The 25,933-nt window shown below is 45.4% G+C and overlaps 2 protein-coding genes across 2 annotated transcripts; one reads left to right on the top strand and one right to left on the bottom strand.

The window, feature by feature from the left end:
• Positions 1–1,489: 1,489 nt before the first annotated feature.
• Positions 1,490–7,837, bottom strand: CCDC47 (coiled-coil domain containing 47; the record flags this gene model as incomplete). Its single annotated transcript, XM_079547036.1, has 12 exons — positions 1,490–1,570; positions 1,892–2,059; positions 2,216–2,325; positions 2,587–2,645; positions 3,619–3,704; positions 4,270–4,380; positions 5,052–5,153; positions 6,051–6,116; positions 6,694–6,815; positions 7,063–7,237; positions 7,347–7,454; positions 7,577–7,837. 12 exons carry the CDS (start codon positions 7,835–7,837, stop codon positions 1,490–1,492), a joined length of 1,449 nt encoding a protein of 482 aa, XP_079403162.1.
• A 3,166-nt stretch (positions 7,838–11,003) lies between these two features.
• On the top strand, positions 11,004–24,919 carry DDX42 (DEAD-box helicase 42; the record flags this gene model as incomplete). The annotated part of the gene is made up of 17 exons (XM_079547160.1): positions 11,004–11,224; positions 11,525–11,675; positions 12,270–12,331; positions 13,080–13,116; positions 14,498–14,647; positions 14,884–14,988; positions 15,570–15,689; positions 16,217–16,393; positions 16,914–17,042; positions 17,583–17,682; positions 18,312–18,359; positions 18,919–19,016; positions 20,248–20,524; positions 21,157–21,383; positions 22,565–22,675; positions 23,207–23,308; positions 24,200–24,919. 17 exons carry the CDS (start codon positions 11,004–11,006, stop codon positions 24,917–24,919), a joined length of 2,835 nt encoding a protein of 944 aa, XP_079403286.1.
• Positions 24,920–25,933: the final 1,014 nt, after the last annotated feature.

The raw sequence follows: 25,933 nt of genomic DNA, 5'->3' as shown, positions 1-25,933 counted from the left end.
TTAGCTGAGAGGAACATGGAGTCCAAAGCAAAGAAGACAGGTGGAGTGTTTCAATGATCCTTTACTCTTCATTAGGTAGTTCATTGAATGTTCAAATTACAAAATTAGCTGCCATGGGACTTGGGGAAAGCTGTCCGCTTCTTCAAGAGAGCACAAACCGTATTTCTTTTCAAAGAACCTTTTGAAACACAATTATATTAAATCTTTAAAGCTAAATAGTGCTAAAATTTCACATGATCTACCTTAGTTTTGGTTTTAAATTAACTTTACCAACCATTATAAAATTTCACATATTTGCATGGATCAGGTTACAGACTTTTGCATTTAAATCCATGTGAAGTACCCCCACGCTGGAACAAGAGCTTTAAGCAAGTGTTGTTTCAACAGCAGATCATTCTTATTGCCTAAGAACAAAGTTTGCACAAATCATTGAACAAGCAAATGCAAGACGCTGTTTCCCCACAAAACTGTAAGAAGTCTGTCACAGCAACAATGTAATGCCTTCTGACTGGAAGCATTTATAAAATGCAGAGCTCTCTCAGTGAAGTGTTTGCACAAGGGCATTCACTTCCCCCCACTTATACTCAAAAATCTGAAATGACTGCTTATCAGACAAGACGAGACGTCCTCTGGAACGTTTTCACTTCCTTGGGGAAATTGAATTGCAGATACTCCACTGAATCTAGCTTCTTGCTGAAGTGAATTATGCAGCAGCTGCTAAGACCAAGAGAAATGTTCTTGAGGCAAGTTTTTACAGTTAAAATATTCCAGGAAGGCTAGTTGAAGCTGCTCAACTCACCATGCACTCCTAAAGAAACACGACGGCAACATTACAATTTTACATTGTATTAAGGTCGCAGCATTCAAAACCACAAGTAGGAAACAATGCTCACATACTCCATTCCCTGGTATCTAACCACCTATGTTACCTATCATGCTTACAGGTGAACCAGTACCTTATTTGTAAAGAAAAGAAAAATAGTTTCTGTTCTACTGGGCTTAAATCCCTGAAGTATCCATATTGTGTATGGAAGGCTTTAAGTTTTGTGCCTTTAAAAGCTTGATGCAAATAAATGCACAGTAAATGCTTGTTGTGCAGTTTTCTTCCCCTTAATTTAAGAAATCCTCTCTTCCTAACAGCTAAAACCAAAGTTTAAAACCAAAGCATTAATGTTACCAGCATACATGGACATGTTTACAATCTCACGTTTTTGAAGAATAAATGACAAAGAGCATTCAAGAATATTGCATTTTTTTTTCCAAACAAGTAGCAAAAATTTATACCACCTGGAATAAAACTGCTGAGACAAAGCCCTGTACATAAACCTGCAATGTCGCTCTAATACTTAAGTAACACCAACGCAGGGAACGTTTCCCTTAATGGCTAGTAGTGTTCAAAGAATTGTAGGACAGTGGAGTTAAGGAGGTCTTTGCACCCCGTGAATTCAAATTCTGCAGGTGGCGATGAGACAGGCTTCTCGCAGCGAAGTCACATAGCTTTCACTTTGATTTGCTTCATCTTCATCTGCTTCTTCTCAAGCTTCTTCTGTTCACGCCGCAACGCAGCTTCCTGTAGGAAAGGATACAGAGATCCCAGTGAGCATCAGTGATGTAGTCCAAGAACAAGCTCGCCGTTTCAGAAAAGCAGGACAAAGAAGCAACGTTCAGTACTGTGCTTGGGGTCACATCTCTGACCAGGTAAGCTGGCTCCCCATTGACAGCCTTCACACATTTCAGAAAGCAGGAGAGCATACACTGAAAGTGCATGATGCCCTCCAGCGAAATAAGAATTGAAGTCAGGCACTGCTGCTGGTAATGCCTACAGACAGCCCTGGAGATACTGCAGGAGAAACGTGCCAGCAGTCTGTAAAGTCTGAAAAATCCACCTCACCTCCAGCCGACGCTGTTTCTCTGGATCCTCCTCATTCATGATTCTCTCCTTCTCTGCTCGTTTCTTCTCCTCTCGACGGGACTGGGCGGCTTCCTGTCTCTGCACGTGAGTCAGTTTAAGGAAGTTCTCCTCCACACGGGCCCTGTTCTTATCAGCTTTCTGCTTACCCTTTTCACAGAGAAAAGCAAAGGCAGTTAACAGAGATCCCCCATGAGCAGAGTGGTAGTTATACTGGAAAGACAAGACTCTGCCTTTGAGATTAAGGATCCAATGTTAGCATTTGGAGTTTATATGATTTTCAGAAGGCACAAGGCATATACTTACTTCTCTGTTCAGACGGAACTTCTTTGCTTTGTCAATAGAGTAGATAACCATGCTCATCAGAGGCAGCAAAGACTCCATATCCTTTGGGGAAGTATTGCCTGAACCAGGCACTGAAACAGAGAGTTTCCTGTTAACTCAGAGAGATTGGCAGGGTTTTTCCATTGGCTGTAATTTTCTTTATCACACCACTAATGAAAAAGATATTCTTGTCCACTGTCTTTTATTTACTGGATAATCACTCTGATCCTGCTTACATGCAATGAAGGCATTTGTAACATCGTCTTCAATAGGCGAAGAAACTCGAGCATATGACTAGCAGAGATAAAGCACAGCACCACGCAGACACACAAACACACAAGCAGTTCTCTTACCATTAAATGTAAACAAAAGTGTCTTTTTAGTTTCGGGCAGTTTTGTAAGCTGACCCTCCCTGATAGGAAAGAAAAAGTTACTGAAATGAGCGAAGAATAAACACGGGCACGCAAAATATCTGCCAATGTCAGGGAATCACACGAAGAACCAAGAGACACTTGCAAAGTACACACAAGACTGAAATAAATACATTTAAGTTTCAGACTACCCAGACTCCTGAACTATTTTACTTCAATTCAGGATTCTAACGCAAAGTCAAACCTACATTTCACAGAGCCTTCAAAGCTTAGCCATTTCAGTACAAGACACTGTCTTGCCTTATAATTAAATCAAAGTACATTCCTTTTTTAGAGGACAGTTTCAAGTTTTGATATGGATCATTTATTCATATACCTGTGAGCAAACCACGCTCTTGCAAAAGCCTCCATGGTGATTATGGTACGATAAAGCGCCCACTGCTTGGTAATTGTGAGGCAGCAGTGAAAAGTACCCCAAGACAAGGCTCAGAGAAACAAAACATACTACATCTCTGTAATTTTGAAACATTAACTGGAACAACAGAACCTAACCAGGTTTGTTTTGTTTGTTTTTTGTCTTTTAAACTGCAGACTTTGCCCAAACTGAGCCTTCAGTGCATTCAGATAGCATCTGGATGGACATGTGCTTTTTCAACCACTCCTCCTGCAGCGTTATTTACTCCTGAACTCTTGCCCACCTTTAGTGGGATTACACAATTGTTTTCCATGCAGCTGTGTACACTGTGTCAGCCAGGTGTTACCTAAGCTTGGGAGCTGCCCAAGCTATAGAGTAACGAGCACACAAAAATAAATATTTAAGGCAATACAACACCTTCAACTTCTGAATTAATGCAGCGTTTAGAAGTACTGGGAGTGTATTTATTCAGCTGTTTCACCTTTGCTCCCAGTTTACGTGCATTGCAGCCAGCAGCACACTGCAGACAAGTTTGTCAGCCTCTACTTTGCTCTGTGTTACAACAGCTACTGGAAGGGGAGATCAAGCTTTATACGTACTCTTGCATAAGTTTTGGACCGGAGAACTGGTCCGAGAATTGGACGGACTCAATCTTGTCAGCATAGTGCGTGAGGAAATGTATCATCTGAAAGGGAAACTGGCGTTAGTTTTCCTATCACCGACACCTTCATCCATGTACATGCTGTGTATTGACTTGTCAGGGTGTCCACATATCACTCAGAAAAGGTTTGTGCTTTGCTTGCCACGACAGCACAATTTAAACTACCAGGTTTTTAGCCGTTGCAAGAACGGGCCTCAATGCCTGGAATCAAGATGAGCAATGCAGGAGTTGCTACATATTTAATTCCCACTTGGGATTTGCCATTTCATCTGACAACAACTTTAACACTGAGGGCTCATGGACAGATTAATGCCCTCCTTTCATCTGGCTTGAACTAACTTGCAAGCTTTGAAAGGAAGTTTCAAGTCCTCAGTTCATAGGTTAGACTAACAGTTGCTACATAAAAACAACAAGTGACAGCTGCACCCTTCTTCCAGCCCTTATGGTTCTTTAAGGTCTTGCTTTTTCTAGATCTCACTAGGCCCATAAAGTTATCGTGATTTTTAAAGGTGATGAAGGTCAGGATTTTTGTACAGGCTGCAAGTGCCAGGAGCACCAAGGAGTATTTGCATACTTCACCCAAGATTACCTTTGCGTCCATCATTCCCTCTGTGACCTCCCCCATCTCCGACAAGATAGCCAGGGAATCTGGAAGCCCATACTTTGCACCAGACTTGGGTTTATCACTACAGAACTCACTCTAATGCAAACAGAGAACAGAGGAAAAAAAATAACAGTAATACAAGCATGCAAATAGCTTATCACAGCAAACTGTTCAATCAGAACAGGACCCCTAAAAATACCTGATAAGAAACAACAAGAGAATGGATTAATTCAGTCATTCTGCCTGGCTGAGGACATTTTGAGTGTGAAGTACAGCATGCAGTATCAATGCCTGCAGCCTAAGTCAGTATTTCCCTTCAGGAGCGAGCACTTCAAGGAAAAATGAAACAACTGTAACACATCCACGCCATCATCTGAAGTGGATCAATGCATTTGGCCTATTTTGTTCAATACAACAACTAAACTACTGCTATCCTGCCAGCCACACCTCGGTGCTGTTATCTGGGACATTAAGAGAGATTTGTGAATCACTGGTTGTTATTACTGGATTCTTTGCAAGCTTCAAAGCTTGAATATTTGGAAGTACTTGTACCCAGACTAGGTAAAACATGATCCAGAATTTTCCACATCAAGTATCACTAATTAAGTTTACTTTTCAATCCTTAACCAAGTCTTTTGTGCAAATTACACAGGGTGAAATGAGACGTGCATGTATCCCAACAGCATACTCCAACCTCCTCCTAAACAGATGCAAAAAAATAGGATGCAAGAACTTCTATCTTCTTATTCCAGTGTGAGTGCACATACCAGGTCCTGCATCTCCTTCTGAAGTCGCACCAGTGCTTTCCTCGTTCCGACAGCAAACACGTAGGTGTCCATATCATCGTCATTCATCGTTACTTTTATTTGCTGCAGGGCAGAAAGCATTTAGCCTTGATCACATTCCTCAATGCACTCTGTCTTCACACCACCAGCCAAAAGGAGACCCCCGTCTCCATTGCTGCTCCTTCGGTGTTTGACTGACATTTTAATTCTTATTTCACAACCACAAAGAACAAAGCACAGGGAAGGCCATACACAGCTGAGATAAAGGGTGTTAATTTAGAATTTCTCAGTGTGTCTGAGGGAAAGGCAGCTTTTAATTTTTTTTGAGCATTCAGTTCAGCACTCCAGTATGATGCTACATCATGACAGTGATCTCAACAGAAGAGCTGTAAGCCTTCTTTGTGGAGCAGACATCCATTGCTCATGAGCATCTGCCCACACCTGAATTCAGTATTTTTAATGGATGTAAGCAAATACAATTATAGATACACAGAAAAAGTATTCCCAGCTACTGTTATAACAAAGCGTAATTTCTTGGCATTTCTGTGGTTAGAAATTCCCCTCAACTCCGAGAGCAAGGGACAAGGCAAACAATGACTTTACATATCAGAACATGCATGCCAGCGTATGCGTTAGAACAGCTCTGTCCTGGTTGACTGAACCAGCAAAGGAACAATTATTTCAGATTGTAAAACCAGATTTTATCAAGATGAGATCTTGAAGCATGACAGACTTTGCAAAATACTCGGTAAAATCCAGAGACAAAGTACGGTCATCACCAGTTTGCATTTTACTGTCAGAAAAGAAACATGAATAATTGTTGCAGATTGTTCCATGAGATACTGAAGTGTGAGGTGCAGAATACTATGCAAAGATACCCAGCAGTGCACTCATGGGCTATCAATACTACAAAAAGCAGCACAGCCACACCAAAGGAAGGCATCCATTGACCACAGCTAATCTGAAGGGGTGAGCACGTACCACTTGGTCACAAGCTGGCCTCATCATACGTGCAAGGACGTTCAGCAGGTCTTGCCTCTTGAGAAACTAGAAACACAAGATTTTCAACTCAGAATATTGATAGATATACTTAGGACGAAGATCTTCATCGGCAGATAGTAGTGGAAATTAAGGAAAAACAGGGCAGTTTTAAGTCAGTGTTTTTTACAGAAGAACACAGCTTTGATGAACACTTTGGAAGCCACTCACACTGCTCAAAAACAGGCCCACATTTTGCATTTGATTGAGTTGCTCAGGGCCTTGTTCTCTCAAATTACGAGCTGAACCAATGTGTGGGCTGTCCATCCCAGTGCAGGATACTGCCTTTGTTAGATTTCACTGAGGCACCTGCTGATCTATTCCTCTGCTTAAGACTCTCTGAACAGCAGCTGGACTCTTCAGCACATACTGTTTATATTTCCTGTTTTCTACACTTCAAGTATTTCCTTTGACCAACGTTAGTGGGCAGAATACAGGACTGTCTGACCAGTTCCCCTTCCCATGGTGTATCCAGAACTCTGTCTCTCAGTCTGAGACAAAGCACAGCTGGGCCCTCTTTCTTGATCACAATGGAAACTGAAATCTGGCAACAAGCAAGCAGTGGGACAAACAAACTCATCCTCACCTTGAGCTGGATGAGCATTCCTTCACAGCACACCCTTCCAGAGCACCACAAGTTATAAATGTGTTCATTTTCTTGATTTAGTTTCCCAGTGCTTGTAGCTTCTTTATTAGTGCCATCATCCCCTAAAGGAAACAAGAGTGAAAAATAACTGCTCACACATTTATACACCAAGTGGTGACAACAGACTTCAGAATCGGTTCTCCTGGATTACTTCAGCATTGCCACGATGTTTCTGAACCACGTACACCACCATGCCATTATCTAAATTCAGCACTGGAAGACTGGCATGCAATTTATCCACATCCAGAGCTGTCATTAGTGCTACCATGCAGCAAGTTGAAAATGCACCCCAGGCACCACAGAACTTACCAACAAGAGCAAAATTGCTTTCCAGCAGCTCCCTGTGAGTATTGAACCACGCGTGAGCCAAACGGTTGTTTTTGTTCTTCCCAATGATGTAATTCATGATATAAGCAAGCAGACCTGTTACCATCAGGATCTCCATGTAATAACTCTCCCAGCTGTTCTGAAGGTGAGCAGGGACCTACAGAAAGTAAACAGGATTCTTAGTGTTTGTACAACTTCACTGGCATACTGACACACAATTAAGCGATGAAATACCAAATAGAAAGAGAAACAAAACTGATGCTTACATTAACTATTGTTATGGGGTCTTTATTTTTGCCAGGAGATGCATCTGGTTTCTCTTCATAGCCTTCAAACTCCTCATCGTCATAAGGCTCACTCTCAGTGTCACCTTCCTGATGGAAAAAAAGCACAAGCATTGTGAAGATCTGAAGTCTGGCAATCACAGTCTGAAAACATACAGCAAGAAAGCATGGTTCAGAGATACTGTTAGGGAATGCACAGGGATGGAGGTTACCTGTGCATCTGTGTCATCAAAGTCCTCCTGATTCTCATCCTGACCTTCAAGCTCTACAGTGGCTTCTTCCTCATCATCTTCTGTAGTGATGATCCTCTGAGGGGATTCTGTGACTGCATCTTCGTTAACATCTTCAAATTCAGCAAAGTCATTGTCATCGTATTCCATAATGTCATCTCCATCTTCAAATTCATCATACTTGGCCAAAGAAAAACTCCACGGGATGAACAGAACAGCAATGAAAATGTATAAATTCTTCATTTTTGCTGCAAAAAAATCCAAAAAATTGCATGAAATCCTTATGCTACGAGATACCAATTCTGTTATATTACGTCTCCACTAACGTCCAATTTCCACAAACAACTTCAAAGCACTGCTGGGATCAGATGAACAGAAATTAAACTCCTTTGCCGTGCCACCTTCTGTATAAAGAAAGCAAACACTCCTACAAGAAAAGCTTGGATGGTTTGGTGCGAGACTCTCTGCAGGAGCAGCTGAGGCAGCAGCAAGTTCACATCTGGCCAAGCTGCTGAGATGAACGAGTTCCAGAAACAGAGATGTGCTGCTATAAAATGTCTCTCCAACAGCATCTCAAAGTCACCGAGTCATTTCAAAGAACACACGCTGTGCAGAGTTGTCATTAATTACAATTGGACACAGTCAGATACGCGCACGTGTTACAGCAGTAAACGTGCTTAATTCATTTACTTCAAGCAGCAGTGCTCCGGTAATTTAAACCACTCATCTGTGATCTTTCTAGATTACATGCCCAGAATCAGGGCATTCCACTGCTATTTCTGTTCAGACACAGAGACATTTTCTTGGACAATCAATGACAAAAAAAAAAAAGTGGAAAGCAGACGGATATTGTACTAGTCTCCAAAATAACACAATGAATGGGCTCACAAGACTGAAGCTCCCCTGTATCTGCCAGGAACCTGCAGAGATTTGTTAGGGTTCTTTTTGGTGGTTTTGGTTTTCTGCCCTCAGCTTCCTATATCTCCTTGCTTGAGCAGCCCCAGGCTCTCAGACTGTACACTGCCACCAGCTCCGCATCACTGAGGTCAAAACAAAGGGTCTCAGAAGGCAGTGAGAACCCTACTGCAGCATTTATCACAGCAGGGGGTTGAAGCCAGATGATCTTTGAGCTCCTTCTCAACCCAGGCCGTTCTATGATGATTCTATGATCTATGGATCATCAGCTGCAAAAGGCTTGGCAGTAAGACTCCTCCTGCAACCGGATCTGAGTGGGAACTCGCACGTTAACGAGACTGTTCCCTTCAAAGCTCAAAATAGAAACAATCTGTTTCTAAATTGGGCCGGCACTCCTTTGAGCACCACATGCTCACCGCTATGAATGACAAGGACAGCTAAAATCGATTCCTATGCCAAAGGCTTTCAGTTCAAGCAAAAACCCAAGCGGAGCACACTCATAAGAACGTAATGCCGTGCCGGAGCGTGTGCTGAGGTTGTTCAAAACAGCCTTCCCCAGCGAAAGACTCGGCTTCCTGCCCAGCAAAGGCCCGGCTCCCTCCAGCCCAGCCCTGCTCTCGGTGCGGCCCGCAACGCCCGGCCGTGGGCCCGCCGGTACCGCAACGGATCACACGTGGACGAGAGCCACGCTGCAAGCAGCCCCTCGCTACACACAGCCCTTCTTCCCTAGCCCTCGCCTCGTTTACAGCCCCATTCCTCAACCCGAGTGCCCCAGCTCCGCTGTCCTCAGGGCCGAACTGCCTCCTACCGAGGGCACGGCGGGTCCGTAACGGGAAGGGACCGAAAGGAAAGCGGAGGCCGAGCCCAGCCGAGCCGCGTTACCTGAGTCACGCGGCGTCGCACCGCTCAGGCCCTGCCCGCTGCCACGGCCGCAAACGGCGCAACGCTACGCACTTCACGTAGCAGGAACAGGGCATGCGCAGTACGCACTACCCCCGAGGCTGCCGGCGGCCCTCCCGCCGCCCGCCCTTCACCTGCGGCTTCACCCGCCTCTAACGCGCATGCTCGGTACGGCGTACTGACGTCAGCGCACCAAGTACGCACGTACGTCTGAACGTACGTACGTACGCACGCACATCGGTGCGGCGCTCCATTCCGTCTCCACCCCCCGCCCCGGTAACCGGGGGAGCGGCGGTTGGCGGCTGCGCTGCCTGCGCGGTGAGTGAAGGGTGCTGGGCCGGGCGGGCCGGGCAGTGCGGCGGCTCCTCATTCTTCTCCCCCGGCATCTGCCCGCGGGCGCTACGGGGCCGAGGCCTGGCGCGGCGTTGCGGGCGGCCTGGGCCCGGCCTGCACAAAGGGCCCCGCGGGCGGGAAGGACCGAGAGCGGTCCGGCGCCGTGTGGGACGGCGGGCAGCAGCGCGGCGCTCCGGGCGTTGCGCGCCGGCTGCGGTTCCGGCGGTCCGTGCCGGGGCTCCTGGCGTGCCCTTCCCGGGGCGGGGGGGCCGAGCCCCGCGTTGCCACACAGTCCCCGCAGCGCCCCATTGCCGTCCTATGGACGGAGTGACCCGCCCGAGAAGTTTTCACGCGGGTGACAGGTCCAACGAATGGTTCTTTAATTTCTGGGTCGGTACAGTGAGGAAGAGTCCCGCAATTCAGACATTGTAACTGAAAAGGTTGCCCGCTGTGCTGTCAGCAGCAGACGCGCAGCATGCCATCCGCCCGTGTGTGTGCTGATAGATCTCCTATGGAACACGCGGGTGGACAAACTGCAGGCATGGAGGGGTAGGGCACCCAGCAGTGCTGTGGGGTACTGAAAAGCAGAGTTTGCCTTGAGGTGAGCCCGGTGTTCAGGACTTGTGATTTATCGAGCAAGTCCCGAGCTGCTGAATGTTCTTTACAGGGTGCAGCAGCAGGATTTATCCTCAGATTATTTTAAACTTGTTTCTTTTGTCATTGAATGATTCCCACTGAAAGTGGGAATTTCCATAATAAGACTCGTGGCTGGTGGGCCATCCCATTCCAACACACTTAAAAGCAGTGTGGTCACACTCTTTTTGGCAGCCTTCAAGGTATGACTTACTTGATCATGCAAACAAAGTAATTAAGTTACTTTAAATGGGAAGTGTTGTTTCTCCTGTGTTCCAGGTTCTGGCTTTGAGTTTGTTTGTCTTATAAAAATGAAAACTGTAAAGCAAGCAGGACAAGCAGCATATGCTTAAGTAGTATTTTAGGGACACTGTCTGTTTTTGGAAGGGAATTTCTTTGTTTTACTGTTTTTCAGATTGCAGATGCACTTAAACTTACAAGAAAAGGACAAAGGCTAACTCCTTTTTGGGGAGCAGATCAAAGTCATGTCAGTTACAGTTCCCAGGTCTCTTTATCATGAGTACAGTAATGTGCTTTCAAGAAAAATCATGCCAGTAGTCAATACCTGCTTAAAGCAGAAAGGCATTAACTTATCTGTTCTGATTTTAACAGATCTATTGAAGGCATCATGAATTGGAATAAAGGTGGACCTGGTACGAAGAGAGGCTTTGGTTTTGGTGGATTTGCCATAACCCCTGGAAAGAAAGAGGAGCCGAAGCTTTCTCAGCAGTCTCACAGTGCTTTTGGAACAGCCGGTTCTTCTGCTGCGTTTGCGAAATCAGGACCTCCCCAGCTGCCTTCTTTCTACAAAATTGGGTCAAAGCGAGCGAATTTCGATGAAGAAAATGCGTAAGTAGGGTTATTTCTTGCATTTCTCTGGTTCTGCATTTTAGTCTTTTACTGTTTCCAAAGCAGTGAAAGTATTTGTGACATGTAGGAGGTTTCGATATTTAGAAGAGTCCGCTCAACTAAATGCTCTACCACAGCAATAACATCACAGAAACCTGAGTTGCTCAGCTGCAGGAAAGCCCCGTGTGTGCTCTGACTCTTATTATCCTTTTCTGCATGGAAAACTTGACTCGGAAACCATGAAAGACAGTGTGTTGCTATGGGCTCTGTGTTGACTGGGTGATGTTTGCTACTTCTCAGGTACTTTGAGGATGAAGAGGAGGATAACAGCAATGTTGACTTGCCATACATTCCTGCAGAGAATTCCCCCACTCGCCAGCAGTTTAATTCCAAGTCGGCCGACTCTGACAGCGATGATGATCCTCTGGAGGCATTCATGGCTGAAGTGGAGGCAAGACCCAGCTCCTGAAATGTTTATTAATTCACGTGGCAGTACTTCTCTCCCATCAGAAGCAGCAAATGCCTGTCATGGCTTTGGCAGCTGTCTTCAGAATGTCACTTAGCTTTTGTTTTTCTGTGTAAGATGCTGCTAATTAGAACTCAAAGATGAATTAAATGCAGAGGTAGTCGATAGAATTTCCAGTAGCTTATCTACTTGTTTTGGGCATGCTAAGGCTGCACAGCATCTCTGTGCACCTCTGACTGCAACGCTAAGGATTTGTGTGTTTTTCACAGCTCAAATGGAAATGATTTGGATTTATCCCAAACAGCTCCTTAGCTGCAATTCTTAGCTGGATTCTGTCAGTGTTTTCCAGAAGAGTGTGGACACTGTATTTTTTCGACAGCACTGCCACAAAGTTATAATTAAATTTCGAAGTAATTGTTAGGAGAATTTGTTTAGTGTAATAGGATGTGGGATGAGAGAAGGTTTGGTTGAGAAAGTGTTGTCTCTGTGGCGTGGTGATCCACTTATGTAGGAATGGTTTTTCCTTCCCATTTGTATCATCTTGTTTTTTTAACGTCTCACAATTTTGTAACCTGTTAGGATCAAGCTGCTCGAGACATGAAGAGGCTGGAGGATAAAGACAAGGAAAAAAAGAACGCTAAGTAAGTTCTTTACTGTAATTCCCATGCCTAACAGTGTCTTGTATGGTGCTGAAAGATTCCAATGCAATTTGTTGATGTTCACTGTTCTGTAGATAACATGAAACAGTACTGCTGTACCGTAGTACTGGAGATACTGGAGGCTCCTCCAGGCTTGTTTTAAGATGTTCCCTGTCAGGTGATGCATTAGGTAATGTCTGACAATTGGGATGCTAAATTTGGAGTTTAAGCAGTTGACATTTTTGCAGCTGATCTATCAGTGTTGACCAAGGTAAATGATGATGCCGTTGATTCTTGATGTAAATGTCAGAAGCGTTGGTAGCACTTGCACTGCATGGGGTTGATCAGATTATACGTGGTCCTGAAACAGAACACCGGATCCAAATCACCACCTGGGGATGTTCTGAACCGGATTTGCACTTCCTGGCTCATATTCCTCTTCAGTTATGGGACATCTGGTAGCATCGAGAGCTTAGACCAGGATGATCTTTGATGTGGCTTCTACTGGGAAGACGGAACCCAAATCTTTCAGTCTCGTTAATAGAAGTAAAAATGAAGGCTTTGCAGGGTCGTTGTTGTGGTTGACACCAAAAGATGAAAAATCCATGGGTTGGGATTATGAATGTTACTGAGTTGTTGGTGTTGTGACTTCCACAAAATATGGAGCTCAGCACTAAGCAATTGAAAGTATGGAGCTGCGTATGTGGAACACTTGCAGGGAAGTTTTTTTTTTCTCCGCTTGTTTTTCCAGGGGTATTCGAGATGACATTGAAGAGGAAGATGACCAAGTGAGTTCCTATGCAGTCTTTCTATCTTCTTATTTGTTTTTTATCTTCCCTCCCCAAACACATAATGCTAGGTACAAGCACAACTCAGTACCCGGACAATTCAGCAGGAAGCTCTAGTGGTTCCCCTGCTGCCTCCACCCTTCTGGGTGTTCCATTAAAAAAAGAAGAATACTAGGAGACCATTCCTTTCTTTATTGCTTTGAGAAGATTTTTTCAGTCCTTTTGAATTTCAGCTTCCTGTACAACAGGTTTTTTGGTGTCTAAGGGTCTCATCAAGTTTGGGATGAGCTGAATCAACTAATATGGAGCACCAGTGGGGAAGCTGTTTGCAGTGAAATTTTGTGTCTGTTGAGGGCAAGAATGAGGCTTTCTGCTCTTTGTTTTCAGCAGGGCTCCAGTTCTGTTTGAGGACTGTAGGCATTGCTGTAACAGAATAATAAGCAAAAAGGAAGCACTTCGTTTCAAAAATGCACCTTCCTACCTAATTATAGTTACTAACTACCTCGGTAGTTGTAATAATACAGAGGATGGAAGGCTTGTTGTGCCCATTGGCCTTTGCTACCAATTTAGTGAGTGTAGCCATGCTCAAGTTGGAGCTAGGGTAACTTCTACCTGCAGACAGCTGCTAAGCAAGTGTACTGTATGCATATTCAGATGGCTGAGTGACAGTTGGCCACGTGAATGAAAAAGCCAGGTGGGTGTAACATGCCTCTGTAATCGAACCGTGCCTTAAAAGTCTGGTCGTAAATCTTTGCTTGAAGGAAGTCCATTGAGGTGTTTGTGCATGAGAATGGCTTGTTGTGCCAGGGAGCCGTAAGTGGGATGCTGAGAGGAGCTGTGAGGATGGCATGTGACAGCTTCTAACTTGGGCTTGTGTCAGAGGACTCCTGAAATAGTTTCTTTCCCATTTGCTGTTGCTTTTCATTTCTGGAGTGTAATTAGGGGAAGAGGGAGAACTTTAGCATAGTTTGTTTATGTAAAAGAGGTAAACATAGAGTGAAATTGTGCTCACTGTGTAGAAATCTACAGCATTTGTGTTTGGTTCGTGTGGAAATAAGACTAGATTCTTGTACTGTTAAAGCCTTACAAGTGGAAGAAGTTCTTAAGCAGACCTGTAAGAGAAGAAGTTGTTTGTTATTTTCGTTTTTTTAAAAAAAGCATTCTGTGGTCTAACTGAACATTGTAGTTGTTTCCTTTGTTTCTTCTTGTCCTTTTTCTGGGCATAACTGTTGATATTGATTAGAAGAACCAGTCCTAGTGAATGTTCTGTTTCTCAGTGATGTGTGTGAAAACAAACAGCCATCTAACATCTACCCTGTTTAAGCAACCGTGGTATTTTTGCATCCTGTTGTATGCAATTTTACTGTATGTTTTGCTGCAGGAAGCTTATTTTCGCTACATGGCTGAAAACCCCACTGCTGGTGTGGTGCAAGAAGAGGAAGAGGACAACCTGGAGTATGACAGCGATGGGAATCCAATTGCACCATCCAAAAAAATCATCGATCCTCTTCCACCCATTGACCATTCAGAGGTAGGAGGTTATTTTGCATCCTGCTGTGTCTGTTGTAGAAAGCAGGGGCTGGGAAGTAGAGTGGAACATGCTTCCTTCCAAATGCACTGGTGCTGTCAGGTAGCATTCCACTGCTGTGCCACTCGAGTCACACTGCAAACCCTTACAATTGCTTCAGATCAAATAAACGTTATTGCAGACAATCAACTTTTTCTCAAACCTTTCTCTCCATAATGAAGATGTAATTACCCCTGCAGATTGAATATCCCCCATTTGAGAAAAATTTCTATGATGAGCACGAAGAGATCACCAGCCTGACCCCACAGCAGGTGGTGGAGTTACGGCACAAGCTGAACCTGCGGGTAAGCATGTCGCAGAGCCTCCTCAGGAGCTCTCTGCCTCCATTCTCTCAAACTGCCTGAATAGTTTTCATTAAAGGGTTGGAATGCTAGGCCTCTTGGACACCTTCAATGCCTTTGATATAAAGGAGCGTGGTGTTCCTCAGCAGGTCTTGAAAGTTGTCTCCAGTCTTCTCTAAGCGGGCGTCCATCGCCAGTTGTGTGGGTGCACTTTTGAGAGCTACAGTGTTAAGAACTGAAGCTGGAAATGCTATAAGCAAGAATTGAGTCTTTTTCCCATTTGAAACATGTTAGTGTGGTGATTCCTGTGAAAGGAACTGTCTGGGGAGGAAGGAGATCAGTTGTACAAGGAGGAGATGTGGTTTTTTAGTAACTTGTGTTGATTGACAATTTATGTTTGGTTTCTAATATCTGGAAGCCCTGTTTACAAAATGCATATGGAATTTGTGCCAAGTTAAACTGAAGTTTACTTAAAGTAAGTAAAAAAAAAAACAACAAAACTTACTGAAATAAAGGTGCTTCATTCATTTCTGTATTTGTTTTTCCTCTTACTGTTTTCTATGAACACTGTTTCTATTTCTAAGGTCTCCGGTGCTGCTCCTCCAAGACCAGGCAGTAGTTTTGCTCATTTTGGATTTGATGAGCAGCTCATGCATCAAATTAGGAAATCTGAGTATACCCAGCCCACGCCTATACAGTGTCAGGTGAGGATTGTTGCTGCCTAACATCTAAAATGCTGCTAATAGAATACATTAAGAAATAATACAGAAAGGTCCTGTGTGCATATGAGGATGCATACAATGCCAGTTTCCAAACTGTCATGGGAAAAAAAAATGTTTTCTTTTTCTAGGGAGCGAGCTTTGGGTGTTTTAAATTTCTTTTCTAAAAACTTGAGAGGTCCTCATAGCAGCAGTGGGGAGGAGCTGCATGCTTTGTCACTCAGAATGGTCACTGGAGGGACAGGCTCAGAGAATTCTGGTTTTAGCATCCTTACAGCTGAACAGGAAGCGTTTGTGGCCAGGTAAAAATACATCCTTAGGATGTGGTGCTGTGCCCGAATGCTGGCATTTGCTTTGAGTCTTTGAAACAAGCTAATCTGAATTTGGCAATAAAACTGTGTATGCATCCACCATATTGCTGTGAGTCCCTTGTAATGTGCAGTTCTTTTGTTATCTGAGTTCTTCGTGTGATTCCGAGGTAGAATATGGATTTAAAATTTCCTTGTTTTAAGGGTGTTCCAGTTGCCATGAGTGGCAGAGATATGATTGGAATAGCTAAGACTGGAAGTGGGAAAACAGCAGCCTTCATTTGGCCAATGCTGATTCACATCATGGATCAAAAGGAGCTTGAACCAGGAGACGGCCCCATTGCAGTGATTGTGTGCCCGACCAGAGAGCTTTGCCAGCAGGTATGTGTCCAGGGAGCAGGGCTGTGTCCAGGGAGCAGGTTTGTGCCCTGCAGTGTTCCCAGAGAAGGCAAAATCCTGTGCAGAAGTTGCCAGAGAACCTCAGTGATCGATTTGTAAGAAATTACCCTGGCCATAACTGTGGTGTAAGCTCACAGCTCTCGCTTCCACTCCTTTTTGTTGTAGGATCGTGACAAATTTTAAGTCATCGTTAATTTTACACAGAGATCCCAAATTATTCCTAAGTATTGAGGGTTTTGTGGGTCTGTTGCCACAAGCTGTGTGTGTGGAAGGATAGAGCCTGTGGCTTACGTTGCGGTTGGGTGGCTGAATCCATTTCCCCAGTAAGTGGATGGAAGTCGTCCACAAATGTTGGAGCGCTCAGCCCTGTGGATTTCTGAATGATTTCAGGAAGCTTTTAGCTGGAAAGTGGACCTCAGGAGCGGGGCTCTGTTGTTAAGGTAGGTATATGTTCTCAGATCTGTGTGACATGAACTGTGAGGTGTTCTGTTTAAATCCTCAGATCCATTCTGAATGTAAGCGCTTTGGAAAGGCGTACAACCTGCGCTCAGTGGCGGTCTATGGAGGAGGGAGCATGTGGGAGCAAGCCAAAGCCCTCCAGGAGGGGGCAGAGATCGTGGTCTGCACACCTGTGAGTGCCTTTATGCCCAAAGTACAATGAAACATTGAAGCAGGAGTGATTTGAATGAGGGCTGTTCTCAAACCACCTCGCTTTTTGCAAAAGCTGGTGAAGAACTTGTGCAGAACTGATGACTGGGGGAAGTTCTGTCATGGCTATTTATTGGGGTACTGGGCCAAAAAAGCAGAGCGTGAATAACTCGTGCACCAAAAACTTGAGGTTTTGATAGGCAGTTCCCAGTTAAAGTTTAATTGAAATGAAGGATGGTCAGTTCTTGGATGTCAGCACTGCTGCCCTTCCAAAAACTATCCCTAAAATTCAGCTTTGACAGCGTGGTTGATGAGAGATTTAGTTATTTGTTTATAAGCCTTGAATATTGACATTTACCTCTGGACTGAAGCCCTGAGATGTTTTCTGCTCTGTGTCTCTGGTGAGGTTAAAAGCAGATATGGTGAGGATAAGAGCGCGTGAGTTCTGAGGTTGAGCATGTTAACACTTTTTAATATGCTTACCAACTGGCTGTTAATATTTATTTCCCCACTCTCCCAACAGGGTCGTTTGATTGATCATGTGAAAAAGAAAGCTACAAACCTTCAGAGAGTCACTTACCTCGTGTTTGATGAAGCAGACAGGATGTTTGATATGGGGTTTGGTATGTTTTGGAAGGCAGTGGTGTGTGTTTCTCTGCTCAGTGTGACTGTTTATAACTCCTGTAGTGTTGAATGCTGGAAAACACTTAAGGAAAGTATACACAGTAATACACACAACTATTGAAAGATCTAATATCTGTTGATACAGAGATCTGTGAAACCCAGTTGATAAATTCCAGAAATCCTGATATTATTTTTATCTTGAAAGTGATGAATATCTTACAGTGAACTCACTTCTCTGCCTTGGTTCTGTGACTGGATCCAGCAGTGTTGTAAGAACTCCCTGCTTTATTGGAACAGGATCAGTCATTTCCATCTGCATGATGTTGGATCACGGGGCAGAGTGAAAATCTGAGGGTGCTTTGGTGCTGCAAAGTGAGGGAGGCACCTGAGATGTGCAGAGTGCTCTGCTCAGCTCACATCTTTGCTTAAAGAACTTTTTGCTGAGCTTTTTGTGCAGTAAAGGAACTTTCCTTCTGCGGCAGAGAACTGGAAAGTCACAGCAAAGTTAAATAGAGAAGAAGCATTCATTGATTCCATTTGTTAAATAAAGTGGTGAAGTTGCACTTTGAGTTATTCTACTCGCTGACAAACATGCAGTGTTGATTGCAGCACTTCCCTTCTTTTCCAGAGTACCAGGTCAGATCCATTGCAAGCCACGTGCGTCCGGACAGACAGAGTGAGTATGAGCATGTTTCAGATCAAACTTCTGGGAGCTGCAGGAGGCTGTGAGGTGGAGGGTGAGCCAGTTCAGAATGCGGAGCAGAGGTTGTGTGGCTGTGACAAGAACAGAAAATCCAGCGAGGCTTCTGCACTGTTACTGTGTTACTGTTTGTGGGCTGCTGGGAGAGGCTGCTTGGGAAGTGTGAGCATTTGTAACCAGGTTGTTCATCCCTCTGTAATCCCCCCGCAGTCTTTGCTCAGAGGAAGGATGATCTGCTGAACCAATATTTGCATGCTTTGAGATCCCATGTGCTAAACTGTGATAAAAGAAGGCTTGCAGCATGCCACGTTATTATTATTCACATCTTGTTTCAAATACCATGAAAGGTGTTTCTCCTTCAAGGAGTTCTAATAGTGTGATTTCTGATTTTCCTTACCACTGGTAAGACAGACTGTAGCTTCGGATCACTGACATGAAACAGCCAGGCAGGTTTCTCACACGTGTGCAGCGTTGTCACAATCGTGGAAGATTAATTCTTCAGGGAGTGCAAATCTTGTTTTCTTCCTCCTTTCAGCCCTTTTGTTCAGTGCCACCTTCCGTAAGAAGATTGAGAAGTTGGCCCGAGATATTCTGATCGACCCAATTCGAGTGGTGCAGGGAGACATTGGGGAGGTAACCTCACTTCTGAGCCAGTCACAGAAGGGAATCACACCGTTGTCTGAAATTTATGTTAAGCTGCAGCAGTCAGCTCATAAATTGAGAAGGAAATACTGGATGTTTAAGCCAAGAATATTTGGGGTTTTCGTCGTTGTTGTTGTGCTGTTCTTGGTGTTTATTTTGCTGAGCTTTTTGCCAGCAACGTTCTTGTGGGGGGGGGGAGTTCCATCATGCAGGGAAACAACATCACTGCAGTGACTGATGTGTTTGCTGGGCTGAAGCAGTGGGCACCTCCTTCTGCTTTGTCTCGCAAGGATAAATAAAACAATGACAGCTTTTGCAGTGGAGGCTTTGAAACTGGTTATAATGCCTTTCAGCTGGTTTAAGTGGGAATGTTGATTCTATACTTGCTTGACATAGCAGTTGAACTGCTAGCAGACTTGTTTCTGCAGTTGAAGTGGGTGGATGCACGCTCACTGTGAAGAGGCTTTGCACTGTTGCAAAGTTTCACAAGCTGTCTGCTGAACATTCTTTTTTCCACCCATTCTCTGCAGTTTTTGTCCCCATTCCTTACTAACAAAAAATGAGTGGCTACCTGCAGCCTTGTCTTTCCAGGAAGCTGGTTTTCCTATGCTTTGCCTAAGAAAAGGAGCAGCTTACCTTGTTCAGCCAGTTTCTTTTCTCTGGTCTAAATTACTAGTCTGGGAACTTAGTCCTCACAGGAATTACCATTCAAATGTGTAGAAACCAAATCTTTCCTGGAAACTTCCCAATGGAGTTTTTTGCCCCACTGCACGTTTGTTATCTCAGCAGAGTGCACAGGGGGTCTGTTTGTGCCTCCTTTCTTCGTGATGCTCTGGGCAGTCGCAGCACACAGAGCTGCTTTCTCTGACCCCCATTGGAATACCTTTTGCTGATGATCACCCCCTCCACCTCAAACCTCGCATCTGAATTGTAGATACTCATCTTGTGTCAGTTGGATGCTAAACTGCATCAATGCCAGCGACTGCAGTTTGCCTCTCCAGTTTTTTAAAGTGCAGCTCAGCTCTCCTGCCATTTCTGCATTGTGAACATAAAGTGGTCAGCCATGAAGTGAGCGGGAGGCAGCTGTGACCTTGCTCAGAGGAGAATGTCAGTTCCCTGCTTCTGCTCTCAAAATCACTTTAAATTCCTGATTTTTATTCTGCTGTCTGTGTTTGCTGCAGCGCCCTTTGCGTCCTGCATCACTGCTTATTTCTCTCCTTAGGCAAATGAAGACGTTACTCAAATAGTGGAGATTTTCCCCTCTGGTCCCAGCAAGTGGAACTGGCTGACGCGGCGCCTTGTGGAGTTCACATCCTCTGGGAGTGTTCTCCTGTTTGTCACCAAGAAGGCCAACGCTGAAGAGCTGGCTAATAACCTCAAGCAGGAGGATCATAACCTGGGGCTCCTTCATGGCGACATGGACCAGAGCGAGAGGAATAAAGTCATTTCAGAGTTCAAGAAAAAGGGGATCCCGATACTGGTGGCTACTGATGTAGCAGGTATGTGGGTTGATAAGGAGCTGCAGCTCGGGCAAGTTGTGGATATCAGCAGGAAAGGTGTCACCCCTCAGTGGAAGGCAGCAAGGTTGACTTCTGACCTGCTGCACGGCTTCCCAGATGTTTTCCAGAAGTGCACACTGTTAGCAAGGGATTTTATTCTGAAAGTTTCCCAGTGGTGTTAAATATACAGTGACAGGAAGAGAGAGAGAGAAAGGTATTTTAATACACAGAAAGTAAATAAGCTGCTTCTGAAGGAAATAGTTGCTGTTAATCAGCTGACAAATTTACTCATGCTTATATGAAGAGGAGGTGGAAACACTTGGGGCCTTTGTAGAACAGCTCTTGTTCCCAGATGTTCAGCTGAATGAAGGATGAATGTCACAGTCCTGTAATAAAGACCTCTTTCTCTCTTGAAGTAACAGTTATGTGAGCTGATATCTTCCATCTCCAGTCCTGTGAGTCGCTGCACTTAAGATAACAAAGAGTTTTAGCCTACAGAGGATGTCTTAACTGTGATCTGTTGGTGTGGAAGCTCTTCCCTAATGGAGCAGAACGATGTGCTGGTATGAATGGCATTGCTTTGAGTCCTTGCAGGGTAAAGATCCTTACCACTGTATTGCTCTTGATTGCAGCTCGTGGGTTGGATATTCCTTCCATTAAGACTGTGATTAATTACGATGTGGCTCGGGACATTGACACCCACACCCACAGGATCGGGCGTACGGGCAGAGCGGGCGAGAAGGGAGTTGCCTACACCCTGCTGACTCCCAAGGACAGCAACTTCGCTGGGGATCTTGTCAGAAATCTGGAAGGTGCTAATCAACATGTTTCCAAAGAGCTGTTGGATCTGGCAATGCAGGTACGAAGCAAAACTCTGTGAGGAAAGCTGCTCATAATTAGCTGGCAGAGAAAGCCAGGAGCTTGGAGACTTGTTTTGGGTTCCGTCATTTATCCTCAGTGTTCTTTTGGCAACCTGTGTTGTTTTTAAGCAGGCTTGGTACAGCAGTGGGTTTATTTAATAACTTTTGAAAGAAAGGGAGACATGAAGATGTTGGACTCCAATATGTAACCAACCCTGATGTCTCACTGCACTCAGATTTTTGCTCTGCATCATAAGATGCAAGTTAGTTGAAAGCTGAACAAGAAAATGATTACAGGTTAATTCACTGTGTGACCTGGTTGTTTGGCAGTGCTGTCTGACAGGCTTGCTATGTACAGTATGACTGATAGGTCAGCACTTGCACCACAGTGCTTGGCAGCTCACAAAGGTGCTGCAGGGGAGCAAAGGCTTTTTGGTAATCTCCACATGCAAAGATAGATTAACACACTTCTGACTTCAGCACTGAGAGCTCGGATGCCCACTGCTGGAAGTAAATGGTCTTTTTCTGACGTACAGAGGCAGCATTTTCAGAAGTGACACAATGTGTGATGCACAGCTCCATAGGCTGCCTGTCAGAAGAGAGGACAGAAGCTGAATGGCTTGGCTTATGGACTTAATTGGGTCTGAAGGAGCTACCAGGCACGATGAGACACAGCTAACCATTATTTAGAAATGGCAGTGGGAGCTCAGGTTGGGCTGTTCCTTCCTGGCCGCTGCTTGTTGCAGGAAGTTGCACTGACAAAACTTCATTTCTTCTTAAGCTGCCAATGGGCTCAATCTGTAAAACCCAGGGATGAGTAAATGCAGACCTCTCAAGTGAATGACATTAGAAATGGCATTTATTCCTGGGTTTAGAAAAAGCAAGCCTCTGAATCTTTAATATAGATAAGAGAGCAGGACATAAAATCAGTTTTCATGAGGAAGATTTGTAGGGAAAGCTTGAAAGCCGTGCATCAGGACCGTCTGCAGCTTCAGTTCCCACTCGGTGCAGCCTGCCCTGTCCCAACCCCTTGCCACAGCTGTGTTCTGGATTGGGAAACAGCATGCTTCATCTTTTTTCTTTCAAAATGCTCAAAATCCTCCTTTTCTAAGTTTCGTTGCCTGTGTTTCTCAAGCTGCTCATCCCTGTGTTGCTCCCCTTTGCTTTTTTTTTTGCCCAGAACCCTTGGTTCCGGAAATCCCGTTTCAAAGGAGGAAAAGGCAAGAAGCTGAATATTGGTGGTGGTGGCTTGGGATATCGTGAGCGTCCTGGCCTGGGATCAGAGAGTTCAGTAAGTAGAAATGCTGAAGAAGTTGTTTACAGTCTTTGGATCTTTTAAACTTAAGGCTGCCTTTCTTCAGTGTAAAAATTCGCATCAGTTCCACCTCTGCTTCCACAAACTGGCGTAGGTCTGTCTGTCCATCCCAGAGCAGCTCACTGCCAGTGTTTACAGGGACAAACTGCAGACGTGCTGGAACTGCATCGTGCTCACCATTCATCCAGAAACCACAGCTGAAGCCTTGTTCACACTTTGTCCTGCTTGTGACATCTGTGAACACAGCCAGCTGATCCCGTTTTGCTGTGCTGTAGGGAGATGGTTAAAATGTGGTCCTAGTGAGTTGTTCAGACCTCCTGCACCTTTGCTTTTCTGTTGCCCTAAAGAACAGAGGGCAGACTGTGCTGCTGCTCAGCTCTCTGAAGGTCCACGATCCTTAGTGGGTGCATTGCCTGAGTGCAGAGTGATGATAGGTTTGGGAAACTGTGCAGTGTGATGTCTTTTGTTGGGTAAATCTCTCCAGTTGTCCTTTGTCGTTGTGTTTAGGACCGTGGCAACAACAACAGTGTGATGAGTAACTATGAAGCATACAAGCCATCATCTGGGGCAATGGGAGACAGACTTACAGCAATGAAAGCAGCTTTTCAGGTTGGTTCAATCCACGTTCTAACTCAAGAGGAAAGGAAACGAGGTGGAAAATGTTTCCTACTGATAGTTTGAAACAAATTTTTTCTTCCTTGAAAGGGCAGAAACCCTGTGCTGACTTCAGGGAAATTGAGTTTGGTGGTTGCAGCCACGTCTCATTCACTTGGGGCAGGGAGTCTGGAGTGGAAGAATTAGCATGCAGGCTGGACTGAACGTATTTGCACAACATTCATTTGCCAGATTTATTTTGTGTTCTGCTGCCTATTTGCTCTTCTTCCCTTCTGGATTCTGTTTGTTACTACGTTCGATCCTGTTTGGCTCCCTTGAGTGTAAAAATTAACCCCACAACACAGAAGTCCCCTTGTTTCTGTGGTCAGGCAACAGATGTCTGCTACTAATTCTGTGCTGATAAGCACGGCAGGAATGTAATCACTCTTTGAAACTCTGTGAAAGGGGAGATAACAGCAGGACGAGGGGAAATGGCTTGAAGTTGAGGGAGGGAAGATGGAGGTTGGATGTCAGGGGGAAGTTCTTTGCTATGAGAGTGGTGAGGTGCTGGAACAGCTGCCCAGAGAGGCTGTGATGCCCCGTCCATCCCTGGAGGTGTTCAAGGCCAGGTTGGATGGGGCCCTGGGCAGCCTGGGCTGCTATGAAATGTGGAGGTTGGTGGCCCTGCGTGTGGCAGGGGGTTGGAGCTTGAGATCCTTGAGGTCCCTTCCAACCCTGGCCATTCTGTGATTCTGATTCACTCCAAGAACGAGTTTTTGTAGGAACCCTTTCTCCTGGGGACATCCTGAAGTTCAGGACAGGGTTGTGCCTGCATGCTGGCTGTGTTCTGTGGCGCAGCACAGATGCAAACACTTCTTTTTCCTTTCCTTTCTCTCTTTCTGGCAGTCCCAGTATAAGAGCCACTTTGTTGCTGCAAGCTTGAATAACCAAAAGACTGGAAGCTCTGCTGCTGGTGCCAGTGGCTGGACCAGCGCGGGGAGCTTGAACTCAGTACCTACAAGTTCTGCACAACAAAACGCTGCAAACCCCGCCAGCCCCATCGCAGCTACCGCGGCGGCGAAAGGCGTCCCGGGTTTCAGCAGCACCGGGACTCTGAGCAGCGTTCCCACCTTTCCCAGCGTCGGGATGCAGGGCTACAGCAACAACAACGGTGCCAACGCCGGCGCCGCTAATCGGGAAGGCATCGGCAGCGCCGGCGGCGCTCCTCGCGGTGGCGGCGGTGGCGGCGGAGGTGGCGGCGCCGTTCGGGAGCGCTACAGCGACGGCAGGAACAGTCGGCACGGCGAGGCCCCGCGCCGCGGGGAGGGCGGCGGTCGCTACAACGATTCGCAGCATCACGGGGAGGGGGGCGGTCGCTACGGTGACGCCTATCGGCACGGGGAGGGCCGGCACGGGGACAGCCATCGCCACGCCGAGAGCCGGCACTTCAGCGACGCGGGAGGTGCCAATCGCAATAACGTCGACGGCAGGAATATCGGCGAAGGGAGGAGCAACGAGAGCAGGAATGGTGAGAACAGGAAGGATGCCAACAGCCGAGACAACAAGACAGATGGTTTTGCTGTCCCAGAGCCCCCGAAACGTAAGAAGAGCCGGTGGGACAGTTAAAAGCTGGTGCTTCACAGCCTGGGATTTCTGCAGGTCTCTTATCTGGAGGATTTCTTGGTAACTGGTTGTTGAGCAGCTGGGGGAGGAGAAGGAAGCCGTGCAAACTCCCCACGCGAGTCTGCGCCGGTACATCTGCAGACATTCACTCTAATGATGTGTACGTGCGATGCTTAGAAAGAAATCATTTTGATAAAGCTGCCTGGGTTCTGCTTTTAAACATTCAGTGCTCGAATAACTCGGCTGGATTTAAACAGATCTTGACCAGAGAGAAGCTGTTTCGTGTCCTTGGAACAATAAGAAACTGTTTCAGGTTGTCTTTTCTTAACCAGCACACCCACCTACAAACCAGTCCATCTGTTGATGCTCAGGACCCACCTGTTTAACATTAAACAGCATTAACTTTCAGCAGTTTGTTCACTATGGTGAGTTCTTCTCCAGTTTCTTCTTTTCATCCCCTCTTTTATCCCCAAATAAATTTTGGCTTCCAGATTTGCCCCTTCCTTCTCTCCCTATCACTTAAGAATGTATCAATTTTCCTTGCTTTAGGTGGGATGGAACAAGTTGAGTTTTCTTTCCTTATGGAAGCTGTTGAAGGCATCCTTCTTCAGCCCAATTAACCAGGACTTCACAAGTGGGGGTGGAATCCCTGCTTTGTGCTCAGTACAGCAATCCTATTGTCCAGGTGTCCTTTTTTTTCCTTGTAAAGAACCTCTTGTTTTCCCAATAGCCTTCATTTGGGTGGAAGCCTCTTAGCAAACGTGTCTGTGCTGTGCCTATGCACCCTCTGTTATGTGAGGGCTGATGGCTTTCTTCAAGGTAAAAACAAAGGGAAGAAAAGAAAGAAATGCAGATCTGCTCCCAGCAATCAGAGTCTGGTGCCCCCATGAAATGAAGCTCAGTGAAGGGCCTTCATTCCGAAATTCAGGGACCTGCTGCTCAGAAGCCTGTAGGGAGAACCTGAAAAGCGATTGATGGAGTGGAACAGCTCAGATATCCCACGTTGGACACGTGCAG

This window comes from Tetrao urogallus (genome assembly GCF_951394365.1).
Source record: "Tetrao urogallus genome assembly, chromosome: 26".
Lineage (NCBI taxonomy): Eukaryota > Metazoa > Chordata > Aves > Galliformes > Phasianidae > Tetrao > Tetrao urogallus.
This window is presented reverse-complemented; position numbering and strand designations above follow the sequence as displayed.